Source organism: Talpa europaea, assembly GCF_964194135.1.
Source record: "Talpa europaea genome assembly, chromosome: 5".
NCBI lineage: Eukaryota > Metazoa > Chordata > Mammalia > Eulipotyphla > Talpidae > Talpa > Talpa europaea.
In genome coordinates this window covers 105,141,602-105,162,866 of record NC_140071.1, presented here as the reverse complement: position 1 = coordinate 105,162,866, position 21,265 = coordinate 105,141,602, and the positions used below count along the sequence as shown (strand labels likewise).

The 21,265-nt window shown below is 33.3% G+C and overlaps 1 protein-coding gene across 1 annotated transcript in view; it reads right to left on the bottom strand.

Annotated features, from left to right (window-relative positions):
- The window catches only part of UBA6 (ubiquitin like modifier activating enzyme 6), a gene marked incomplete at its 5' end in the record, with an annotated part of 71,847 nt that overhangs the window by 6,048 nt on the left and 44,534 nt on the right, over window positions 1-21,265 (bottom strand). Inside the window, 15 exons of the mRNA XM_084234308.1 lie at window positions 125-242; window positions 2,236-2,307; window positions 3,651-3,720; window positions 7,818-7,881; window positions 7,969-8,020; window positions 9,031-9,159; window positions 10,286-10,366; window positions 10,475-10,564; window positions 12,258-12,363; window positions 13,567-13,748; window positions 15,025-15,102; window positions 17,142-17,222; window positions 18,334-18,412; window positions 19,142-19,209; window positions 20,526-20,669. Coding sequence (XP_084090434.1) covers window positions 125-242; window positions 2,236-2,307; window positions 3,651-3,720; window positions 7,818-7,881; window positions 7,969-8,020; window positions 9,031-9,159; window positions 10,286-10,366; window positions 10,475-10,564; window positions 12,258-12,363; window positions 13,567-13,748; window positions 15,025-15,102; window positions 17,142-17,222; window positions 18,334-18,412; window positions 19,142-19,209; window positions 20,526-20,669 — 1,414 coding nt within the window. The remainder of the gene's footprint in view (window positions 1-124; window positions 243-2,235; window positions 2,308-3,650; window positions 3,721-7,817; window positions 7,882-7,968; window positions 8,021-9,030; window positions 9,160-10,285; window positions 10,367-10,474; window positions 10,565-12,257; window positions 12,364-13,566; window positions 13,749-15,024; window positions 15,103-17,141; window positions 17,223-18,333; window positions 18,413-19,141; window positions 19,210-20,525; window positions 20,670-21,265) is intronic.

The following is a 21,265-nucleotide window of genomic DNA, read 5'->3' as shown; positions in this document are numbered from 1 at the left end:
AATCAACTATACTGTTATTGCTGTTACTGTTACTGCTATTTAATCCCACAAGCTTTCAGGTGCAGAATTTATGAAAACAAAAATCCCTCCAGTTCAAAAACATTTTAATAAAGATTTCCCTTACTTGTGGTAGCTCTATTGGATGAAATAGCCTTTTCTAGTTGGAAAATAGCATTCCTCTCATCTTCACTGCTAATAGGAACATGGTCAGGTTTCCTTGCAGTTTCATCTGTCTGAACAACCTACAAACATGTAAATGTATTCATTAATGTTATCACATTCTGTAACTAAGTTTGGTTACAATAAGTATATTTTCATCAGATAAGTATAGAGAAGATATATTCCCTCTGTGTAGGTCAATGAGATTGTTAATCAATATGGTCTACAGTATTTTATACCTTTATTCAGTAATAAATGCTATTTATATATTTATTATTTACCTCCTTATACTAACAAGGAAATTCTGAGTTTATTATCTTGTTCACTGAGAGATCTATCTAAAGCAAACTTGATCACAGTGGGTGTTACATTTACTGAATAGCTTATGAGATCAGAGTTTATAAAGATCTCATAAAACTCCACACAAAAATGTTAATCATAATCAATAACTTGGAATTCTGAGAAAAAAAGTTTAAAACCAAATAATAAAGCTCTAACTACTGCAGAGCTGTTTTATTTCTCCCCAGAAACTGAAAAAAATCCATTTACACTATAACATAGGCATGCTTTATTTTATTATTTAAAAAGATTTATTTATTTACCCATATAAGAACTGGGGTACAGGCCAGAGATGTGGGGAGTGAGAGGATCCAACAGAGACAGAGTGGGGAACAGAACAGGCAGACTGACTGAAATACACTGCCGCGGGGAGTAGCAGACGAGACAGGAGAGATCTGCCTCACCATGTGGGTTTCTCCCTGGCTGTCCAGGGATGAAACTCATGCTGCATAGGCTGTGGATTGCTTCATAGTGTGGTGTTTAACCTCTTGCACCACCAGTGAGGCCCAACATTGGCATGCTTTAGATACATACTTTAGGGCAGCATTTATGAGTTAATTTATATTTAAGAAATTACTTAATGGACATTACATAAGGGCAGTGAAGTTAAAAATTTCTCCAACTAAGAAGCTAGCTAACTCATCATTAATTAAAATAGTATTTCTTATTACAAAAATCGAACTCATGTTTTTACAGAGTAAATATTATTCTAAGTATTTAAGAAATATTAAGGAGTTAAGGAAGCAGAAACTTTTTGCCAGAATGTTTTGGCTATGGTATTTGTTAAGTAGAAGACTCAGATCCTGAAGCTTCCTAGTGAGTGGCTACAGGGAGCTGTTACAAAGTATATAATCTATGCTAAAACTACAGCTAAACTGCTCAGGATAATTTATTACTCTCAAACTATGATACAGAAAGAAGCAACTGATGTGAGAAAACATGAAGAGCAATTAAGACCAGTTATGTCACTGACACATTTCCTTGCCATATTTCTAGCAGCTTTACTCATTAGAAACATGGCTACTTTGTTATTCTTTCTGTACTTTCATTCCTTTTTTTTCTTTTAAAGATTTATATATTTATTTATTTATACAAACACTGGGTACAGTCAGAAGCACGAGAGGGTGAGAGAATTCACCAAAGCCAGAGCGGGGAGTAGAGCAGGCAGAAGGACCAAGGTACACTGCTGAGATGAGCCCCAGGCGGCAGGAGAGGTCTGTGCGCCATGTGGGACGCTCCTCCGGTGGCCGGGGAGCAGCCGGGGATCGAACTGGCATAGCAGAGGCTGCAGGCAGCTTCGCAACCCAGCGCTCAACTGCTGCGCCACCGCGGAGACCCTGTACTTTCATTCTTAATAAGTTACAAATAATGAACACTTCATTCAGCAAATACATTAATTAGTACAAACTCAACTGTCTACAAGTTTTCCTTTCCCCTAAAATAAAATGCAGAGGGTAACAAAGGTGTTTTATGGATGATTTTTAGAGTGCATACAAAAAGTATATAATTAACATGTGAGAAAGAAAAATTACTTAGTATTTCCAAACTTCCTATTTACCTTAAATTTCATGGTCTATCTCTATTTAATAGTTCCTGATCTTTCTACTTCCAACATGTTTGCATGGCAAAATCCCAACCCTTTTAGTTTTAGTATATGATTACCCAGGTTTAGAATGGAACTCAATACCAGTAAAAGTTAAACAAATATTTGCTTAAGGAATGACTTTCTAAACATACCTTGTTGGAAGGCTTGAATTCCTGAATCTTTACTTCGGAAAGAATATTCAAGAGAGCATCTGTTGATAAGTCCTGTTTTTCCAAAAAGAAATTTTATGAAACATTTTAAAATCCTGAATTCTAAAGCTAAAAACAATTATGTTATCATATTAAAATACTCAATTTGTTATCTGAATATCTAAACCACATTGATTTGTGACATTTACCTTTCTATCTATATAAATTTTGTTCATAAAGGCTGGAGGTAGGTTGCTGTGTACAAAAAAGTACTGAGTCAACAAATCTGAATTCTTAGTTCTATAAATTTAAAAAAAATGTAGTTTGAGGACTTGAGTATCAGATTTAATGTCTTAAGATTAGAGACTATCTCTTCATTGTTTTATAGAGTTCCCTGCACAGAGTTTAATGCAGTAGATACTGATTGAAGTTAAATAAGTTAATGTAATTCAGCCTTTAAGAAATAGGAAAATATTTAGCAATTTAAATTACAATTAAGGGCTATTTATCTATATTCATTATTAAGAAACTGTTCAGGAAAAATTAAGGCATATTGCTTTTGAGGTTACCTCTATTGTTTCATCACAAAATTAACAATTTACATAAAAAGAATAACAGACTAATACAACTATTTTTTTACCAGATATTTATGGTGTATTTTACTATGTATTAACTCCAGAAAGGATTGACCTAGAACAGGCAATATATCTGGCCAAATAACAGATATGGTTCATATTTCCCCATTGAGCCTACCTAAAAGTATATAAATTTATTTAGCTTTACGATGTATTTGTGAAGAAAAAGTCACTAATGAAGATATGCCTCTCAAATAAAACTATACTGGATTCTGTTAGTCAATCAAGATCATATCAAAGAAAGGATATGATCATAATTATTTCAAATTTCCTGAAAGGCATACGCTACTGTCACAAAATAAGTCAAACAAAAGCACTAAATCAAAAAAAGGGAATCTTTAAGGAATATTTTTAAATTGCTATTAAATAGTGTAATAAGACTAGTTATACTTGACATAGGTTATTAATGTTTTAAAAATAAAGTGTAACTGCTTTTAAGAGTATTTGTTTCACTACTTAAATTGAAAAATGAAAATTTGACTTTCAGCTTTCTTGCCCCTCCCTGGCCTGGTTCCTGGGCTAGAAGTCCCACTTTACTTCTGTTCCTTTTCTCCTTAATAAACTTTTCTTTCTCTAAATTAAAAAAAAAAGAAAGAAAAATTTGACTTTCTTTGACTTAATAAGCTGCAATGAACTTTTGGCTTCTGCTATGTCAGAATGGGAAATAATACAAGAAAATAAAAACTTTACATCAAAGAACAATTCTTATATGATATAAACACATTTTGATGATATGTCATCTCATCCTAACCTGGTTTTGCTAAGGCTTGAAGAATAGCTTACCTCTGCTGTAAATGAAATGCAGTAAACTGTAGCATATAATTTAGCAGCATTCTGAAGGAAACTGAGGTGCCTTTTGAAATTAAGAAATAAAATTATGAATGTACAATTTCAAAGTTGTTTAATTCACCAAAAAGCATAGCTTTTAAAATGTTGTTTGATGGAAACAATTTTATTATTTTTGTTACAGAATTATTCTTTTTTAAAAACTAGGCAATGATTTCTGGTCTAGCCCAGAGCACTACAGAAACTACAATAAAGAAAAGACATAAGGGCCTCCCCTGGTGGCGCAGCGGTTGAGCGCTGGGCTGCGAAGCTGCCTGCAGCCTTTGCAGTGTGGGTTCGATCCCTGGCTGCCGGCTGCCAGCAAGGGTCCCACATGGCGTGACAGACCTCTCCTGCCGCACCTGCTGCTCGCCTCAGCAGTGTATTTCGTCACTCTGCCTGTTCTGTTCCCCACTCTGGTGAATCCTCTCACCCTCCCATGCTTCTGACTGTACCCAGTGCTTGTATAAATAAATAAATCTTAAAAAAAAAAAAAAAAGACAAGACATCAAATGTTTATCCTTTTAAACACAATATTCAGGGTAGTGGAAAACTACTTAAGGGAAAGGAATGGCAAGACACAGAAAAATTAACAGAGGAAAATTCATTTCAATATTATAAATTTGGTTTTCAAACATATCAGGTACAACTAAGCAAATGAGCTTGAGAATAAAAAACTGTTATACAAGAAGCAGGCAGAATAACGTGACTGGATCCTAACAAAGCAAGCATCACATGAGAAAATTAATCAGCTATTTGTTCAAAGGAAACCTAACAGGTATTTAATTTAAATGTATACATATAAGAGGGAGGGTAGAAGATGGTTGACAGCCAGGATCCTTGAATTCTGGCCTAGCCCATTTCCTTCAGGAATATCTAGGATAAGCACCTGGAGGGATCCGCCACATCTAGAACAGAGCTGGGGCAGTGAAGACCAGTATGTCAGGAACAGTGACAACTTACTAGGATAGCTATCAGCTCTTCCTCCTAGTCCCCCATGTTCTCCCCACTACCTGGTAAGGAGAAAGCATAATTCACTTTGACAGCACAGTTTGACAGTTCAACGAAAGTCATCCGGATGACAGAGACTGGTTCGGTAGAGTCACATGATCATCCCTGGCTTAGTCTCTGTGCTTCCAAGAATGTCTGTGACTGCTCAGGAGAGTTAAGGAGAACACCTACACCTTCCCTAGGTCCACACTACCTCCAGCTGTACTTAGGAGGGATGCCACAGGATGCTACTGCTAACTTGATTAGTTCTAGTAGCTTGTTTAGAGCCACTAGGGCAGATATCACATACATAGATTTTATGGTAGGGGGCTTCTTTGGGCCTGCTGGCTTTCCAGAGACTGTGGATATGCCATTCATACCCCCTCCCAGTCACACGTTTGTTTTGTACTTGTAAATAAACTACAAGCAAAGATCGATGTCTAGTCCCAGTGTAGGGAAAAGCATATCACACACATAGACTTTTAGCAGGGGCCTTTTAGATGCTGGCTTCTCAGAGACTTGGGGAGATGCCCACTGCTCCTCCTCCTGTCTACACATGACCTTTGGTCTATGCTCACAAAGAAACTGGAAGCAGGGATGCCTGTTTCCCAACGCAGGGAAAGTACAGCACTGCCAGTCATATCACGCCCACAGACTTCTCCACAGGGGCATTCTGGATTTTGCAGAGACTGAGGATATGCCATTCCTCCCTACTCTGGAACCTCTGGACCTGTGTCTAGAGTGTGTAGTCAAAAACTACAGGTAACCACAGGGAACAGAGCCTGTGAACAAAAGGCTTCCTGGTTGTTGGTGGGCGGTGGGGGGGGGGGCGGCGGCGGGTATCAGGTGTGGTATCTGCCTTCCCCACAATGTGTTCTCTTAGGTTTCCCTTGCAGCTTCCATTTTGCTACTGCTGGACAATACAGAAATTCAGAGAAGATCTAATATAGCAAAATGGACAAACAAAAAAACACAGTACCTTGAGACCTAAAGGGCACATGGCACATAAGGAGGGAAGAACTATCAAGAACCTAAACACAAAGATGGAAAATCTTTTCTTCCTATGAAATGGAGTTCAAAATTGTCATGATAAAGAAATTCAAAGAAATGAAAGCAAATGCAGAAAGGAAAATGAATGTCACATGCCAAAAAATGAAACCGGGCCCCCCAGGTGGCGCAGCGGTTGCGAAGCTGCCCGCAGCCTCTGCAGCGCTGGTTCCATCCCCGGCTGCTCCCCGGCCACCGGAGGAGGGTCCCACATGGTGCGCAGACCTCTCCTGCTGCCCGCTGCTCCCCTCAGCAGTGTGCTTTGGTCCTTCTGCCTGCTCTGGTCCCCGCTCTGGCTCTGGTGAATTCTCTCACCCTCCCAAGCTCCTGACTGTATCCAGTGCTTGTATAAATAAATAAATAAATAAATAAATAAAAATAAATCTTAAAAAAAAAAAAAAAAAAAAAAAAGAATGAAACCAGATCACACCTCACTCCTTACACAAAAATTAACTCAAAATGGATCATATAAGAGCCAAAACTGTAAAATATACTGAAGAAATGACATTGGGTTCAGAAATGTTTTCCGGTATTCATCTCTAATGACAAGAGAAGCAAAAGCAAAGATAATTGTGATTACATCAAACTAAAAGCTTTCTGCACAGTAAAAGAAAATATCAGTGAAACAAAAAAAAGACACACTACTGAATGGGAGAAAATACTTGAACATAACACATTTGACAAAGAGCTGATACTCAAAATAAAGAAAGAATACAAGCAACCCAACAAAAAGAAAACTATTAAACCAATCAGAAACTATTAAACCAATCTATTTATAAGAACTAAATAGGTATTTCTCCACAGAAGGTATACAGATGGCCATAGGCACATGGAAAAATGCTCATCATTACTTATAGCCAGTGAAATGCAAATTAAAAACACAATGAGACACCATCTCAGCTGTGAGAACGGTCCACATCAAAAAGAACACAAAATACAAGTGTTGGCAAGGATGTGGGGAAGAAGTAACCCTCTGTTGGTGGGAATGTAGACTGGTCCAGTATCTGTGGAAAACAGTACGAAGGTTCTTAAAAACATTAGTAATATATCTACCATATGATCCAGCAATTGTACTCCTAGGTATCTACCTGAAGAACACAAAAACACTAATTCAAAGAGATATATATGTACTCCTATGTTCACTGCAGTCCCATTTAAAACAGCTAAGTTATGGAAACTACCAAAGTACCCAGGAGAGTAGAAAGAAAAATGTGGTATATAAAGAGGAATATACTCCACTATAAAAAAGGGTAACTTCTCATCATTTTCTATACAAAGATGGAACTGGAGAGGATAATGCTATGTGAAATAAGTCAAAAGAGGAAAGACAAATACCAGATGGTGTCACTTATATGAGGAATACAGACAAACATCACAAAGGGTCAGTCAGAACTAAACCAATAAAAACTCTTGACATCTGACTGCAAAAGGGAGGCAATCAGAAAGGGGGAATGGTGAGAAGGGTATGGGGAATGCTGGGGGGAGCCAACTGAACATGGTGAAGGATTTTGTGGGCAAGGTGTGAAAATATACATTTATCGAGTTTTCAACTTATAACACCCAAAGCAGAAGCAACGATGTAAACCATCTTTACCTCAATAAATGTAATTGCAAAAATTATATATATATATGAAGGTGTGTATGCATGCATATTTATCAAATATGGATAGTGTATACAGTTATTCAACCGAGATCAAATCCTTGAAGATTAATTTGAAATTACTTATGGAGATATTTAGTACTAATCATTGCTCCTCCCCCACATTACTAAAATTTCCTACATATTGGCTTCTTTAGATAAAAACATTTTACTACTTTTTTATGGATAAAGTCAAAGAAGTGGACAGTTTGGTTTTACTTTAGAGAGAATAAAAACGATGAGGTAATTTTTACCAAGTAATTAAACAGGCTGTGTGGGAAGAAGAATGTGGATATATCTTTGCTAGCCAGACTATATTAACACTTAGATTAACAGGGAAACAATAATTTAACATTAAAAAGCCAGGTTTTCACCTTACATTGTAAGTCTATACACATTTAAGAAATTTAAAATAAAAGATGCACATAAAATTGGATATAAATACTTACAAAGGTTCATTTAAATCAAATTTTATTGGCGAGGGTGGCCTCTTTGGTGATTGCCAAAATAAACCTAATAAACAATACAAATATTATTTTCAATGTAGGCAACCAGTAAGAAATTCATTAAATTTTCTTTTCAAAACTTGGTTATACTTACTACCATCTTTTAATCGTGTGTTCAAAGGGAAACAGTGAAGAAGCTGAAGTGCCTAAGGAAAAAAAAAAAATCATTAAAAAAATCATTATCCACCTGAGTTAAAGAATTAAAATGTATAAAAAGATATAGTAAAGTCTCCCAGCCACTCTTGTATTCCATCTATCCATTCTCCTGTCACTGTTCCTCACACTTGCAATAACTTTTTGTCTATTACATTTTATTTTTATTATTTATTTTTTATTTTTACAATAGATAGGGTACAGGCCAGAGGCACGGGAGGGTGAGAGGATTCACCAGAGACAGAGAGGGGAGCAGAACAGGCAGACAGACTGAAAGCATTGCTGAGGGGAGGAGTGGGTGCGACAGGAGATGTCTGCTTTGCCATGTGGGAATCTCCCTGGCCGGCCAGCCGGGAATCGAACCCACGCTGCAGAGGCTGCCAACAGCTTCACAGAGCTTTGCTCATCCCACCAGGGAGGCCCTGTCTATTACATTTTATGAACAATTAGAGGTTTTGGGGTTATCTTATCATCTACCACAAATACATATATATTATTTTACCTCTTTATATAAAAATGGGGCTATCTTTTCACATATTATTCTGCTCCTTTAAAAGATCTAACCCTTAGGGCCTCCCCGGTGGCGCAGCGGTTGAGGGCTGCCCGCAGCCTCTGCAGCGCCTGTTAGCTCCCCGGCTGCCAGTGAGGGTTCCACATGGCATGCAGACTTCTCCTGCGGCGCCTGCTGCTCCTCTCAGAAGTGTACTTAATCAGTCTGCCTGTTCTGCTCCCTGCTCTGGCTCTGGTGAATTCTCTCTCACCCTCCCTCGCTTCTGACTGTACCCAGTGCTTGTATAAATAGATAAATCTTTAAAAGATCTAACCCTTAAAAATGAAACCAGCAAAAATACATATTATTTTGCATTCTGAAATGATAAAATGTGTGAGATTGGTTCAAAATCATCTGGGGGAGGATATATTTTAAGATCAATAAAATTAACTTGGCAATAACTAAATGAGCCAAGGTCAGACCTCTACTTAACTTTTCAGAATACATACTCACCTTATGGTTAAAATATTTCTCGAACTTTAATCTTGCTAATTCTACACACTGGGACCAATTCCTAGGTCTTCTGCTAAGTAACTTAATAACTTGAAAACACCCTTCCAAACTGTGTCCAGTTTGTATTTTCTAGAATAAGAGAAATAAAACAAAATTAAACAAACACATTTTCCAATTAAACACACAGAGCAAGTATAAGTCAAAGTTTGAAATTCCAGCATATTTGTTTTATAATTTTGTTTCACCTTGAACTTCAAGTCACTTCTTTCTCATCTTCCTTTTTCTTTTCTTTTTAGAAGGGAAATGGGAAATGAATATATGAAATCTTAATTCTAAAATTTCTTTTAAATATCAATTTTAATTAATTTTGAATTAGAAGTGCTCATAATATTCATTCATTTTGACCTGAGTACTGAGATAAAGGCCTTTTTTATATTAAATTATTTTTTATCAAGGTAATGTTGGTCTATAATACTGTAAATAGAGGTATACATTCACACCTGTTCAGATGTATATCATGCACACACCCATTATCAAAGCACCAATAATTCTCCACAATAGTTTAGTGGGCACCCTCTGCCTTTTACTCCCCACCCTCTAATCTCCTCACTCTGGCAGCCTCAACTCTATAGTTATATTTTTAGAGTTTGCTCTGGTTTAGTTTTGCCTGTTTTTACTTTGTTTCCTTATACACCTCATATGTTAACTTTAAATTTTGTTATCCTGCAAGGTATTCTCATGTTTTTCTAGTTGTAAGTTATTAGTACTATGTATGAACGTAGTATCAAAAGCTATAATTATTAGTACTATTTGTACATATGATCAAGTGATACAAATGTTTAACATTAAAAAGTTGGGATTTTTAGTACAAGATTAAAGAAAATATTTTTGAAGTTGGTCTAACCATGAGTGTAATAAATCTGAGCAAGTACTGTTGTTCACTCACGAAATTTACCTGGGCATTTTTCAAAGAGCTAAACCAGCTGTTTTATGATTTATAGCTGTCCTATCTTTATTATATATCTTGATTAGTTTGTGGGTCAAACACGGTCAAATATTGGTAATTCCATAAAATTCAACCAAACTAAAAAAGGAAGGGTCATTTGTCATCTGCTAATTTCCAGATTTCACATGCACTTATTAATACAAACAATGACAACATAATCTCTTTTTAAGCACTAAATAAATCCAGGAAACTTTAAGATTTATACTGACTCAAAGTGTTAAATCTGTATTATAATTTATTGATTTTTACCTGTAAGACTTCTTCTGCGGATGAATAGGTTTGCCAAAATTTGTTAAACAGTGAAGGCTTGTAGGAAAATGAACTTTCAAACTGTAAGAGAAAAATTAGAAAAAGTTCCAAACATAAGTTTGTCTGAAAGCTGAAAATGCCATCTTTTCTACTTCAAAGAAAAATCTTTGGAAAATATATCTGTATTACCTTATCTCTTGCCCACTGTATAGTATGTTCAATAGCAGCTGGAAAGGATTTTAGTGTACAAAATGGTATTTCCTCTTCTGGGGGATCCCGCTAAGTTGTAAAATATGATATTAAGAGACTCAATATTTGTTAATAGCAGTGTAATGAGAAATATAAATTCTATTAGCACTTACTATCTGTATATTTGGTACCATGTAATAAATGGCCTACTACCATATATTTTTTTCCTTCAGAAATCAAGGTGATGATTAAACTTTGCAACACTCCTTATTTGAAAAACAATTTAAGAATCCCCAAGAGTTTTTAGCAAATCATGAATTTCTTTCTTTATGAAGAGAAAAATCCAGATGCATGGATCATACATCCTTAATGCTCAGTACAATTTCTTGAAGAAAGTGCACATACAATGAATGACAAATGTCTATGCTGTCTTATGGGAAAAAGTACTACTGAAGAAACCCATATTCTATTACAAGGCATTTAAGAGCTAGGTTTATAGGTTACTCAATCTAAAATGACTCACTTAGTCTTTTTACTTAGAGATTTATATTTTAGTTTGTTATCTTAAAAAATACCACAAATTATTGTGTAAGTCTAGGAGAGTATTAGATTCTGTTTTTTTATGAGTATTAAGTCAAAAAATCATAAAAGATTTGGTAAAGAATAGAATGAGAGATTCAAAGGAACTTAAGAGAATTTTGTAACATTCCCTACTTTGAAAATCTTCAATATGACCACAGAATACCATGATTTTCTCCATCTAATTTTTGTCAAATTAAATTTATCAATTTTGTTTATTATAATGTTTTTATCATATAAACTTCTGATTTCATGAGGATACATGGAAAAAGAATCTTTATTAAATCCATTAAATAAAGGGGTACTTATGCTGGTAAAAAATATTTTTTCAATTTTACAACTTGGATTGATATTTTTAAATCCTTAACCATACAATTATTTCCTATCTCTGTGATTTTTCAACTTTGGCACTATTGTAAAATTATCTCTGGAGTTTAAAAAAAGTTGTCTATATTGTTTATATAAAATATCTTATATAGACAGCGTGATTCTTACGGAGAAACTGATTCGTTAGTAAGACTTTGGGTGTGACACCAGTTCAAAGACTATTAGAAAACTAAGTAGCTCTGAGAATTAAAACAGTAACACAAGAATAAGACTCCTGAAAGACCAAAAGCAAAGTATGATTTAAAAAATGAATTTAGGCCTCCCCTGGTGGTGCAGCGGTTGAGCACTGGGTTGCAAGGCTGCCTGCAGCCTCTGCAGTGCCAGTTCGATCCCCGGCCACCGGCGAGGGTCCCACAAGAAAAAAAAAAAAAAAAAAAAAAGAATTCAACTATATTAAAAAAAAAGATACATGCACATATGTATTCACATCATTTGGCAGATCAAAAACAGAAAGATTAGAGAAACTAAATCAAATTTGTTGATTAATCAAGACAAAAGGTTATGAAATATAAACATTTACTTTAAACATTTAAACATTTACTTTAAAAAACATTCACTTAGGGCCTCCCCTGGTGGCACTGTGGTTGAGCTCTGGGCTGCGAAGGTGGCCGCAGCCATGGGGCGAGGGTCCCACATGGCGTGCAGACCTCTCCTGCCACCCCCGCTGCTCCCCACAGCAATGTCATTTCGTCAGTCTGCCTGCTCAGCTCTCCCCTTTGGCTCTGGTGAATTCTCTCACCCTTCCGCGCTTCTGACTATACCCAATGCTTGTACAAATAAATAAATAAATCTTAAAAAATAAAAAACATTCACTTACATGACTATTGTAAGATTCAGTCAAGTGAGGTACAATAACTTCAGTGTGTCCTTTAGTGCCCATTGTTCCAGAATCTAAGAGGGGTTTTAGATTTGCCAAGCAGCGGCTATTTGACAAGATAATAGACAACAAACAGGAAAACAAGTAGAGACAAAGTAAGCAGAGGGCATACACTGATCACTTCTTAAATGTAGTATTTTAGAAAACGGATTACTATCAAATAACCTTCATCATCTCTACCCCCTCTTCCCCCAAATTTTGTCGCTCAACTAGTAAACTTTGTCTCTATCTTCTACTACTTCCACTAAATTCTGGACTTCAATGTTTTCCTTCTAGGTTACTCTTAACTGTGTTACTATTCCTCTCTTGCTTTCTATTTCTTTGGTTATTTTCTGACTAAGTTCTATTCCACTATAACATCTCAATTTTTTTTTTAACCCAAACAATACTAACTTTATTCCTCAATATTTACAATGCCTATAATTCAACAAACTTTAATTTCTTAAAGTTTTTTTTTTCCTTTCCTCTACTCAAGATTATAAACGTCCTACTAGTCTCAAACGGTAAATTTCCCTGTTAGTTCTGCTCTAGCACTCTAACATTAAAGGGTCACATAAACATGTAAGAAATGTTATGTGAAGCCTACACATTACAGGCATTCAATCATATGCTTATTTTAACAAATATTTACTGACATCATACATTAGGCACGGAAGATATAGTGATAGAAAAGTAAACAGTTCCTGAATAAGTGATTTAGTGTGGAAATAAATCAATTTGTGTATCAGATAAGACAAATGCTATGAAGGAAAAGGCAGGGTGCTGTGAAAGATCACCATAGAAAGATCTAATTTAGGACTTGGGGGCTACTAAGAAAGTCTGTTGAAGAAAGAACTTTATTTTAAACTCAAGGGATGATGGGAAAAAAACACAGCAAGTGAAGAATAAGTAAGCAGATGATAAGTCAAGAGTTTTAGAACAAGATTATCAAACTTCCTGAGGTTGAAGCAGAGTATGTACAAAAGGCCTTGAGGAAAAAAAAGCTCCAGAAGCCCAGCAATAAAAGAAGGAATGTGTAGTTACACTATGGGGAGCCAAGGTGGAATAGGTAAATTTTATGTGGGAGTGGCGGACAGGTGGCAGAAAACCATGAAAACCACTTAGATCATGTTTAAGATTTTGGGTTTAAGAATTACTGTAACAAATAGGGAATAATATTAAAAGAAAATCAGTAACTTTTCAATATATAAATATAGGAAATAGGAAAAACAAAGACAATTCTTTATGAACTTGAATTTCAAAAACATACCTGTCTACATATCTCCTGGCTTCCACATTATCTAATGCTGTAATAATTATATCTTGTTTAGTATAGAAATCATCATTGTAAATAGCCTCAGTGGCCGGGCACACTTTGTTTAAGTGTGCATCTATCTTTAATTGAGGATTTATTTTTAGGGTTGCATCAGCAGCAGTATAGCTTTTAGGTTTCTAAATGAAAAACAAATTAACAGAAGAAATAAATGTTAAACAGAAAATACAGGTTATGACTGAACTTATATAATCTTATTACTCTGAAATATATACATGAGGTGAGAATAAAGTAGTAAAACCAATTTTAATTTTCAGATTGTGGAAATTATATTAATTGTAGTAATAGTACATTTAATAATGCACATTTGTCAGAAAACTTACAAATATCTAAACCTCTAACATATAGCTAATTTGCATTAGAGTCCTTAAAATATTGTTAAAAGTCCAAATAAAAGTAAAATTTTTATTTAAAAAATGAAAAGTAAATGAATGAAAACTAGAAAGTAATGAGATCTGAACTGAATAAATACCCAGAAAAAAAATGAGAACATTCAGTAAAATATCAGAAATCCAAAGAGCAGAAAACGAGCTCTCAGAGGTATTGAAATTTAACACTTTTGTAATAAAATCCTTTAAAATATTTCACTACTTCCGGTTAAAATAGTATTTTTTTAAAGAAAAAAAGTACCCCAAATATAACATATTCTTAAAGGTTTAGAGAGCAGTACTAAGTCACTGGTGTCATCAAAGTTCTAGTAGTAATAGCTCTGACACTAAATATCAATAGACCATTCTATTTGTTCTAATTTTAATGGTATGTCTAATTCCTCACATTGTTAGGCTATCTGTTTTTAACTTCTCAGTGCTGCTAGTGTACATATAGAGTGGGAACTTTCTTAGAACTCATTAAGAATATACAAGCACTGATAATTTTTCCATAAGTAAAATGCAGAAATTTAAGTGATTGAATTTTGTGACATAGGCTTTACTTCAGGACCCTTTAATTCAAATCATTGTATGTGGATAGGTGAAGCAATTATGTTACAATTCCATCTGCCTCAGTTACTTTTCTGTTTATGACATTTCTAAGTTTAGTCAACTGAGATTAGTGAGTAATTAAATGTCAATAATAAAGTGAAAAAATTTTTAAAGTGCAAGATATCTTGCTTGACTAAATTGCTTCTTTTCTGACAAATATTTTGATAACAAGCATTATTTTACAATAAAAGGGATGTCAAAAGAACAAAAAATTCTAAGTGATAACTAAACTGTAACACAAATTAAAGAAAATAATTTTACATTTTTTCCTGTTAGTCCCATTATTTGACAATTTGAAAATTTTAGTAAAGAACTCATTATACTTGTTCAAGTACTATTTTGTATTTATAAAAAAGTAACTTTCTTTTTTTCATATAACATAATAATTTAAATTTGAAATGGAACAGCAACACACCTGAATGTGATGAGGACGAAACAGAAACTGTCTATTCAAGTTGGATTTTTCTATCAAGTCAGGATCTGTAACAGTAACCTAACAACAACAACAAAAAAGCTAAAATTACATAGCAGATAAATTTTAATCTAATTTGCTTTTCTCAGAATGACTAAAACTTCTACAAGTTATCCTAAATTATTCTGGCTGGTAAAGGTTACAATAACATTCCAGTTTGCAACATTACTCTTTTTATACTTATATTTAATTATAATTAATGTTTAACATAGGAACACACCAAATAGCTGAAACCAAATGCAATTTTGGTTTAAAACTTTTCTAATTATTCATAATAGAAGCAAAGTTAAAACATCACTATTATGTTTTAGAAATATGTAATGGATTAGCAATAGAGGAGTTAGCTTTTAATTTTATTTATCCTCAAACTCAATTAATTTTGAAAAATTTCTTACATGTGTCAGTTTGAAAGGAATTCTTGCTAATAATAAGCACAGGCTAAACAAACTACAGTGCTGGCAAGCTGCCTGTTTTTGTAACTCAAGTTTTATTAAAACACCGTCAAGTTATTTAAGTATCTATGGCTGTTTTCATGTACAGTGGAAAAGGTGAATATTGTGACAGAGACTTAAAGTTCTAAGTTTAAAATAGTTGGAAAAAGGTCCTTAAAGAAAAAGTTTGCAGACCCTCATTCTAAAGGATGCAAAATGAAAGTAAACAGGTCCAAGACAATCTGAAAAGTATTCATAATGCATTTGTCATTTATTCTTATATTTACATTGGCTTGATTAGGGGCAGTATTTTTCACAGCATATTCCTGCATGTTGCTTGGTATTCACACAAACACATTAACTTTCAACATTTCTGTATAATTATGCATAGGATGTCTCTTTTAAGCAGAATTTAAAAATCAGAAAATGTTTTTAAAAAGCTTAATCAATAGACAATTATTGTTGATTACTGAAATAAAGCTTTTTCCCCCATCTTCCAGAATCACACTTTTTATTCACTCCTACTTTTTTTGGTCTTCTACTGGATTGATCAAGTTTTTTAGATTACAATCCTCCCCATTCCTCACTAGGTTTAGAAATTAAACATCTATTTTTATGTGATTATACTCAAAATTTTAACATGCACTTAGGACTTAAGATCTACAACTAAATAAAACCTCTGTCTTCCTCCTGACAAATTAGAGGATATTTGAACTCTCCGTTCTACTTTCCATAATACCAATGAACAACATTTCCTTACTTTCCTACATCCCGGTCCTCAAATTAGTCAAACTTTTAATTAGAAGTTTTATTTAAGAACACTGCCAAATAACCGTTTTAAGTGGAATAAGCCAAGTTTAATAAACTATAAAATGTGAACAATTATATAAATTTAGTCATTTAATTATTCACTTTTAGACACCATGATAAATGTATTAAATCCATATTGTAAAAGGCAAAACAGCACCAGTGAACTATAACGTTATTTAAATGACATGGATTCCCAACTCTCATTTACAGTCTTAAAATTTAAATTGTTACAATATTTATATTACTCCCTTTTCTTTTACTGATCAGCAACTGAAACTATACCTGAGTACTCTGTAGCTTTCTAATGTTAGCTTTACTCATCTGAAAGATTTAAAAAGTAGCATCTGAGATATAGTATTAATGTGCTTTATAGTTTGCAAAGTCCTTTCACATCTAATCCTCAACTGTTACATTATGAGGCAGGTAGTACAGGTATCTGGTTCATAGAATTAGAGAAGAAACTGAGGAGCAGAGAGCTAAAATCACAAGATAAATACTGAATGCCAACACTGATATGTGGAATACAGAATAATTAAGGTAAGGGTCAGATAAAGACAAGCTTAAAAACTTTCCTTTGAAAGCTAACTATAGAACTAAAACATCCAGAAAAGGAAGGGGATAGGAAAGGGGTAAGAACAAAGAGGGAAGGAAGCATAATTGATTATGGTGATGGACTTGGGTGATTCGGTGGTGGGTGCACCATGGTGGAATACCCGATGGTGGAATGCAAATATTACCTCAATCAAAAATAAATAAACAAACAAACAATGGGCAACAACAGAAATGTAAACATTTAGATGTCAAGGATTTACATCTTACCATTCCCTTTTCTTTGCTTGTGCCAACACCAAGTAAAGCAAAATTTTTTAACATTTCACAGCCTATGGCTCCACATCCTACCTAAAAAGGAGAAAAATGAAATATATCAGATTTAATAAGATCAGAACTTCTTACTAAAGAGCAATTTCATCTTAAATTTCTTCAAATGCTAAGTCACAAAAAATACACACTTTTAAAGACAATCTGAACATTTGTGATTCTTTTTAGTTAAATATTTAACTGGTTTATGATGCCATTATAAGTGTCCAAGAAAAAAAATGCATAAAACAAATACAAAAACACATACTATCTAAATTTCCTTTAAATGGAAGGTCTTTTAAGATTCCAAAATGTTGACCTTTTTTGTATAAAATAGAAACAAGTAGCATAAACATCAGTGCAACATTTTATAGGAAGAGCTCCCCTCTTTATAGATAATTTTAATACTAATTTGATGGATATAACTACTCTAAAAATTACTTATGTAAAAACTGATTAATAATAGACTGCATATGCATATGCTTATCAATAGATGCTGATTTTAAAAACATTATTTAAAAATGATTAGTAAAAACACCAATATTTTCAGAACTGATTAAAATAAAACTAACCCACAAATATCAGGAAGAGGTGTTTTATGCTACTGGAGAGAGTTTCCTTATCAATGTATCAAGACATTTAAAAAAAGGCAGAATTCACCTATGTTTTTCTTCATTTGGTAAGAAAAAAATAAAAACTGAAAAAAAACCCTCAGCTTTATTTCTAGATGATCATTTAATATTCAAAACTATCATGCTCATATTTTAGTTTTTAATGTGCTAATTCTTTAGACTAGGAGTTACAAACTTCTGTCAAGGGTCAGACAGTAAGTATTTTCAGCTTTGCAGGTCATAAGATTTCTATTACATCTACTTGATTACATCATTATAGCATGAAAAAGACACAAAAACAGATAAATGAAAAGGCATGGCTATATTCCAATGAACCTTTATTTACAGAAATAGACACCAGGATGAATTTAGTCTGTGGGTCAAAGACGGCAAACCAATATTTCAAACATTTACTGAATATCTATCTACTATGTTAGAAACCTTATTTGCTTAGCCTCAAATTTTCTTTAATAAGTTAACCTGATGATACACGATGGTAATTTGACTATAAAAAATTTATTATCATCATTGCTCATACTTACTAAGAAAATATTTAAATTTTGTAGCTTCTGGCACAACGTGTCTCCAATGCAGGCTCGTAAGGCATCATATCTATCTCCTCTGAAGTAAATAATAATTACCAAGAAAACAGGCATAAAAAATTAAGATTAGCTTCATTATTGTTAAAACCAATTTAATGCTCCACTTACAAAAGAATACTCTTCTACAGTCCTCCAGCCCCCAAAGAAAGTTTCCCCCAAACAGAAACTATTTTATTTGAAAGAAAAGAACTCATAAAGGAATCAGTTTTTCCTTTTCCAATCTCAGTTAATATCTTAAGTCCAAATGTCTTAAGTGAAGGGCTCTTTATGTATAAAAAGACAATTTTTCTAAGGCTGGGATTTTAATAAAGGTGCTTAAGTCTCTGGATGGGCTTTGCAGTAGTTAATCTACTTAAATAGAAAGCAGATTTGGGTTATATGTACTTAGGGAGAATCAGTTCATAAATTTTTGTCAAATTCTCAAAGAGATCTCTGAACAAAAAAGGTGAAGAATGACTAATATAAATTAAAGTTGCAGTAACAATTGCTTTGAACTAACATCACAATAGTATTTTGAAACTAACCAATCTTACGTACAACTGAACATTTTTATATCATTTCTAAAAAGATATAGAGATAAGGTCTCATTGTGATAATTAAAATAGTCTTTAAGTAGAGAAACAGGAAAAATAAATGAGTTAGGAGAAAAGATATCTAAACAAATGCATGTTTAGACAAAAACTTTTTTGATTTAGTTGCCTCTTACAAACATACAAATAAGAAAAAAGCAACTGTAATTCAGTATTACCGTGGGAGAAAATCTTCACTTTCAGGTTTCCCTAGGGATTCGATAACATCTGCTGCTTCAATGAATAACTTGAAGTAAAAGATAAAAACATAACTAGATATAAAATTTAAGCCATTAGAAAAATTCTTCCCTTCTGTAGTTATTTAATGATTATTAGGGAAAATGGATAAAAATGCCAATTCAGAGTAAAACAATAGATTAAAACAGAGTTTTGAAAACAGAATATACATTCCTATATTCTTTCGTTAAAGTTATGGTTAAACCTGAAGGGACTGTTAAAGACATTTTGATTCATTATGTGTTTGATCCATCATTAATTTTAAAAAGCAAAAGGAAATTTTAACTCTAACTGCTTTTTATGACTATATTAAAAACTATGAAGTTCTATTTAATTTCAGCTATATTTGAATAATTCAATTGATAACTCTTTGATAAGAAAGTATCTAGTCTGTATTTATTTTCTAACTTGGGTCTATTATATGTCATTTATAATTATACAGACTACAGAAGAAATTATCCAGGAAGCCACAATATTAGCATTTTTAAAAATACCAAACAGAAATAGCTTAAGGAAAAAAAGAACTGAAGCACTATCTCTTTTTCATAGAAATAACTTATGTGGTTAAATTTTAACATGACCAGCTGGTTATTTCTTTAATCATAATGACAAATAATCTATATTAATAACAAATAATTTAAATTTTCTATACCGTTAACAGTTATATCTAAACTAGACTTTTTCAAATGAATTTGAATTGTGTTAAAATACATCAAATAATTCAGCAGCAAACTGCATTATGGGGTACTTTTTAAAACATAAAAGATAAATTTTATATTCAAAATGTTTCAACAAAATAGGAAGGGCCTGAACACTATCTTTTGATAGCCTTTGCCAGTTATTTCTTGTGGAGACAGAAATGAAGGTTTCTATTCCATCTTGTGAGGTTTTAACCTTACATAATTCTTAAACTTGTATCATTCCTATATTTTCCATTTTTAGAAGTTTATATCTAGGAAGGCAATCTGAAAGCTCATGATGCCAAAAGAATACAAGGAACAAATTCAAGAGTCCAAGAACTCATGAATGCTATGCTAATAGTGCTGGAGACTATTTATAAGAATAGGAAATTCATTTTCACACACACAGTGAGGGAAATACATTCCAGAATGCACCATTGGGTTATAACCCGATAGCTTCAACATAAGATCTTGTAAGTTTCAATTATAGAATTAAGACTTATTGGCATGTTACAGCTTTCTCAAGTATCAGAAAGGTAGTGTGAAGTTGCTTTTATTTTAATTAATACTTTATTATAATTCATAGTAGAGATTCATTATGTGGGTGAAACCTCAAATACAAAAAATACTAAAATATAAAACTAACCCACTGGCACAAAGGAGAAAACTTTCCTGTCACAGCTTTCAATACTTCTTGGCTTGCAACACCTCCTACTGCAGCAGCAAGTGGGGGTAAAAAGCCTTGAGCTGTCCAAGAGAGCCAATGCACAATGTCAGCATTTACTTCAGGCTGAAACAAAAGTCATAAAAGACAATACTATTAACAGTATATTAAAATTTTCAATGATGTAAAATGAAAATTATAGTTTAATTTCTAAAAAGGCTACTTAGTTTCCATACTAAATAATTTTAAGTGTTAAAAAAGTCCCAATTTCATAATGAAAGTCCCAATAGCATTATTTCTCTAACACTACCAGCTCATTTTTACTTTTTGACTTGTATGCTACACTAGGGCACCATTTAGAATTAAATGGAATTATTTACCATTTATAGTTTTTGTTAAAGAACAATTCTGTAGCATCAGTCAATATTTACTAACAGTCAGAATACAATAAAGTTTTTATGAAAACTATGGAAAAATATTTAACATACATTAAAAAAAATCCACAAAAAAATGCTAAGGAGCTATCAGTTTGTGCTTTAAATTATAAATAAAAAGTGAAAGTGTAAAAAAATGAATACATTGCTAAAAAAGATAATTTTGAAAAGGTTAAAAGTGATGGCATTCTTGCATACTAATCTAATAGCAACAATCATCACAAAATTATCATTGTCATACCTAAAAACTGTTTCTCAAAATAAGATTTTTCAGTATATTTAAGCAAA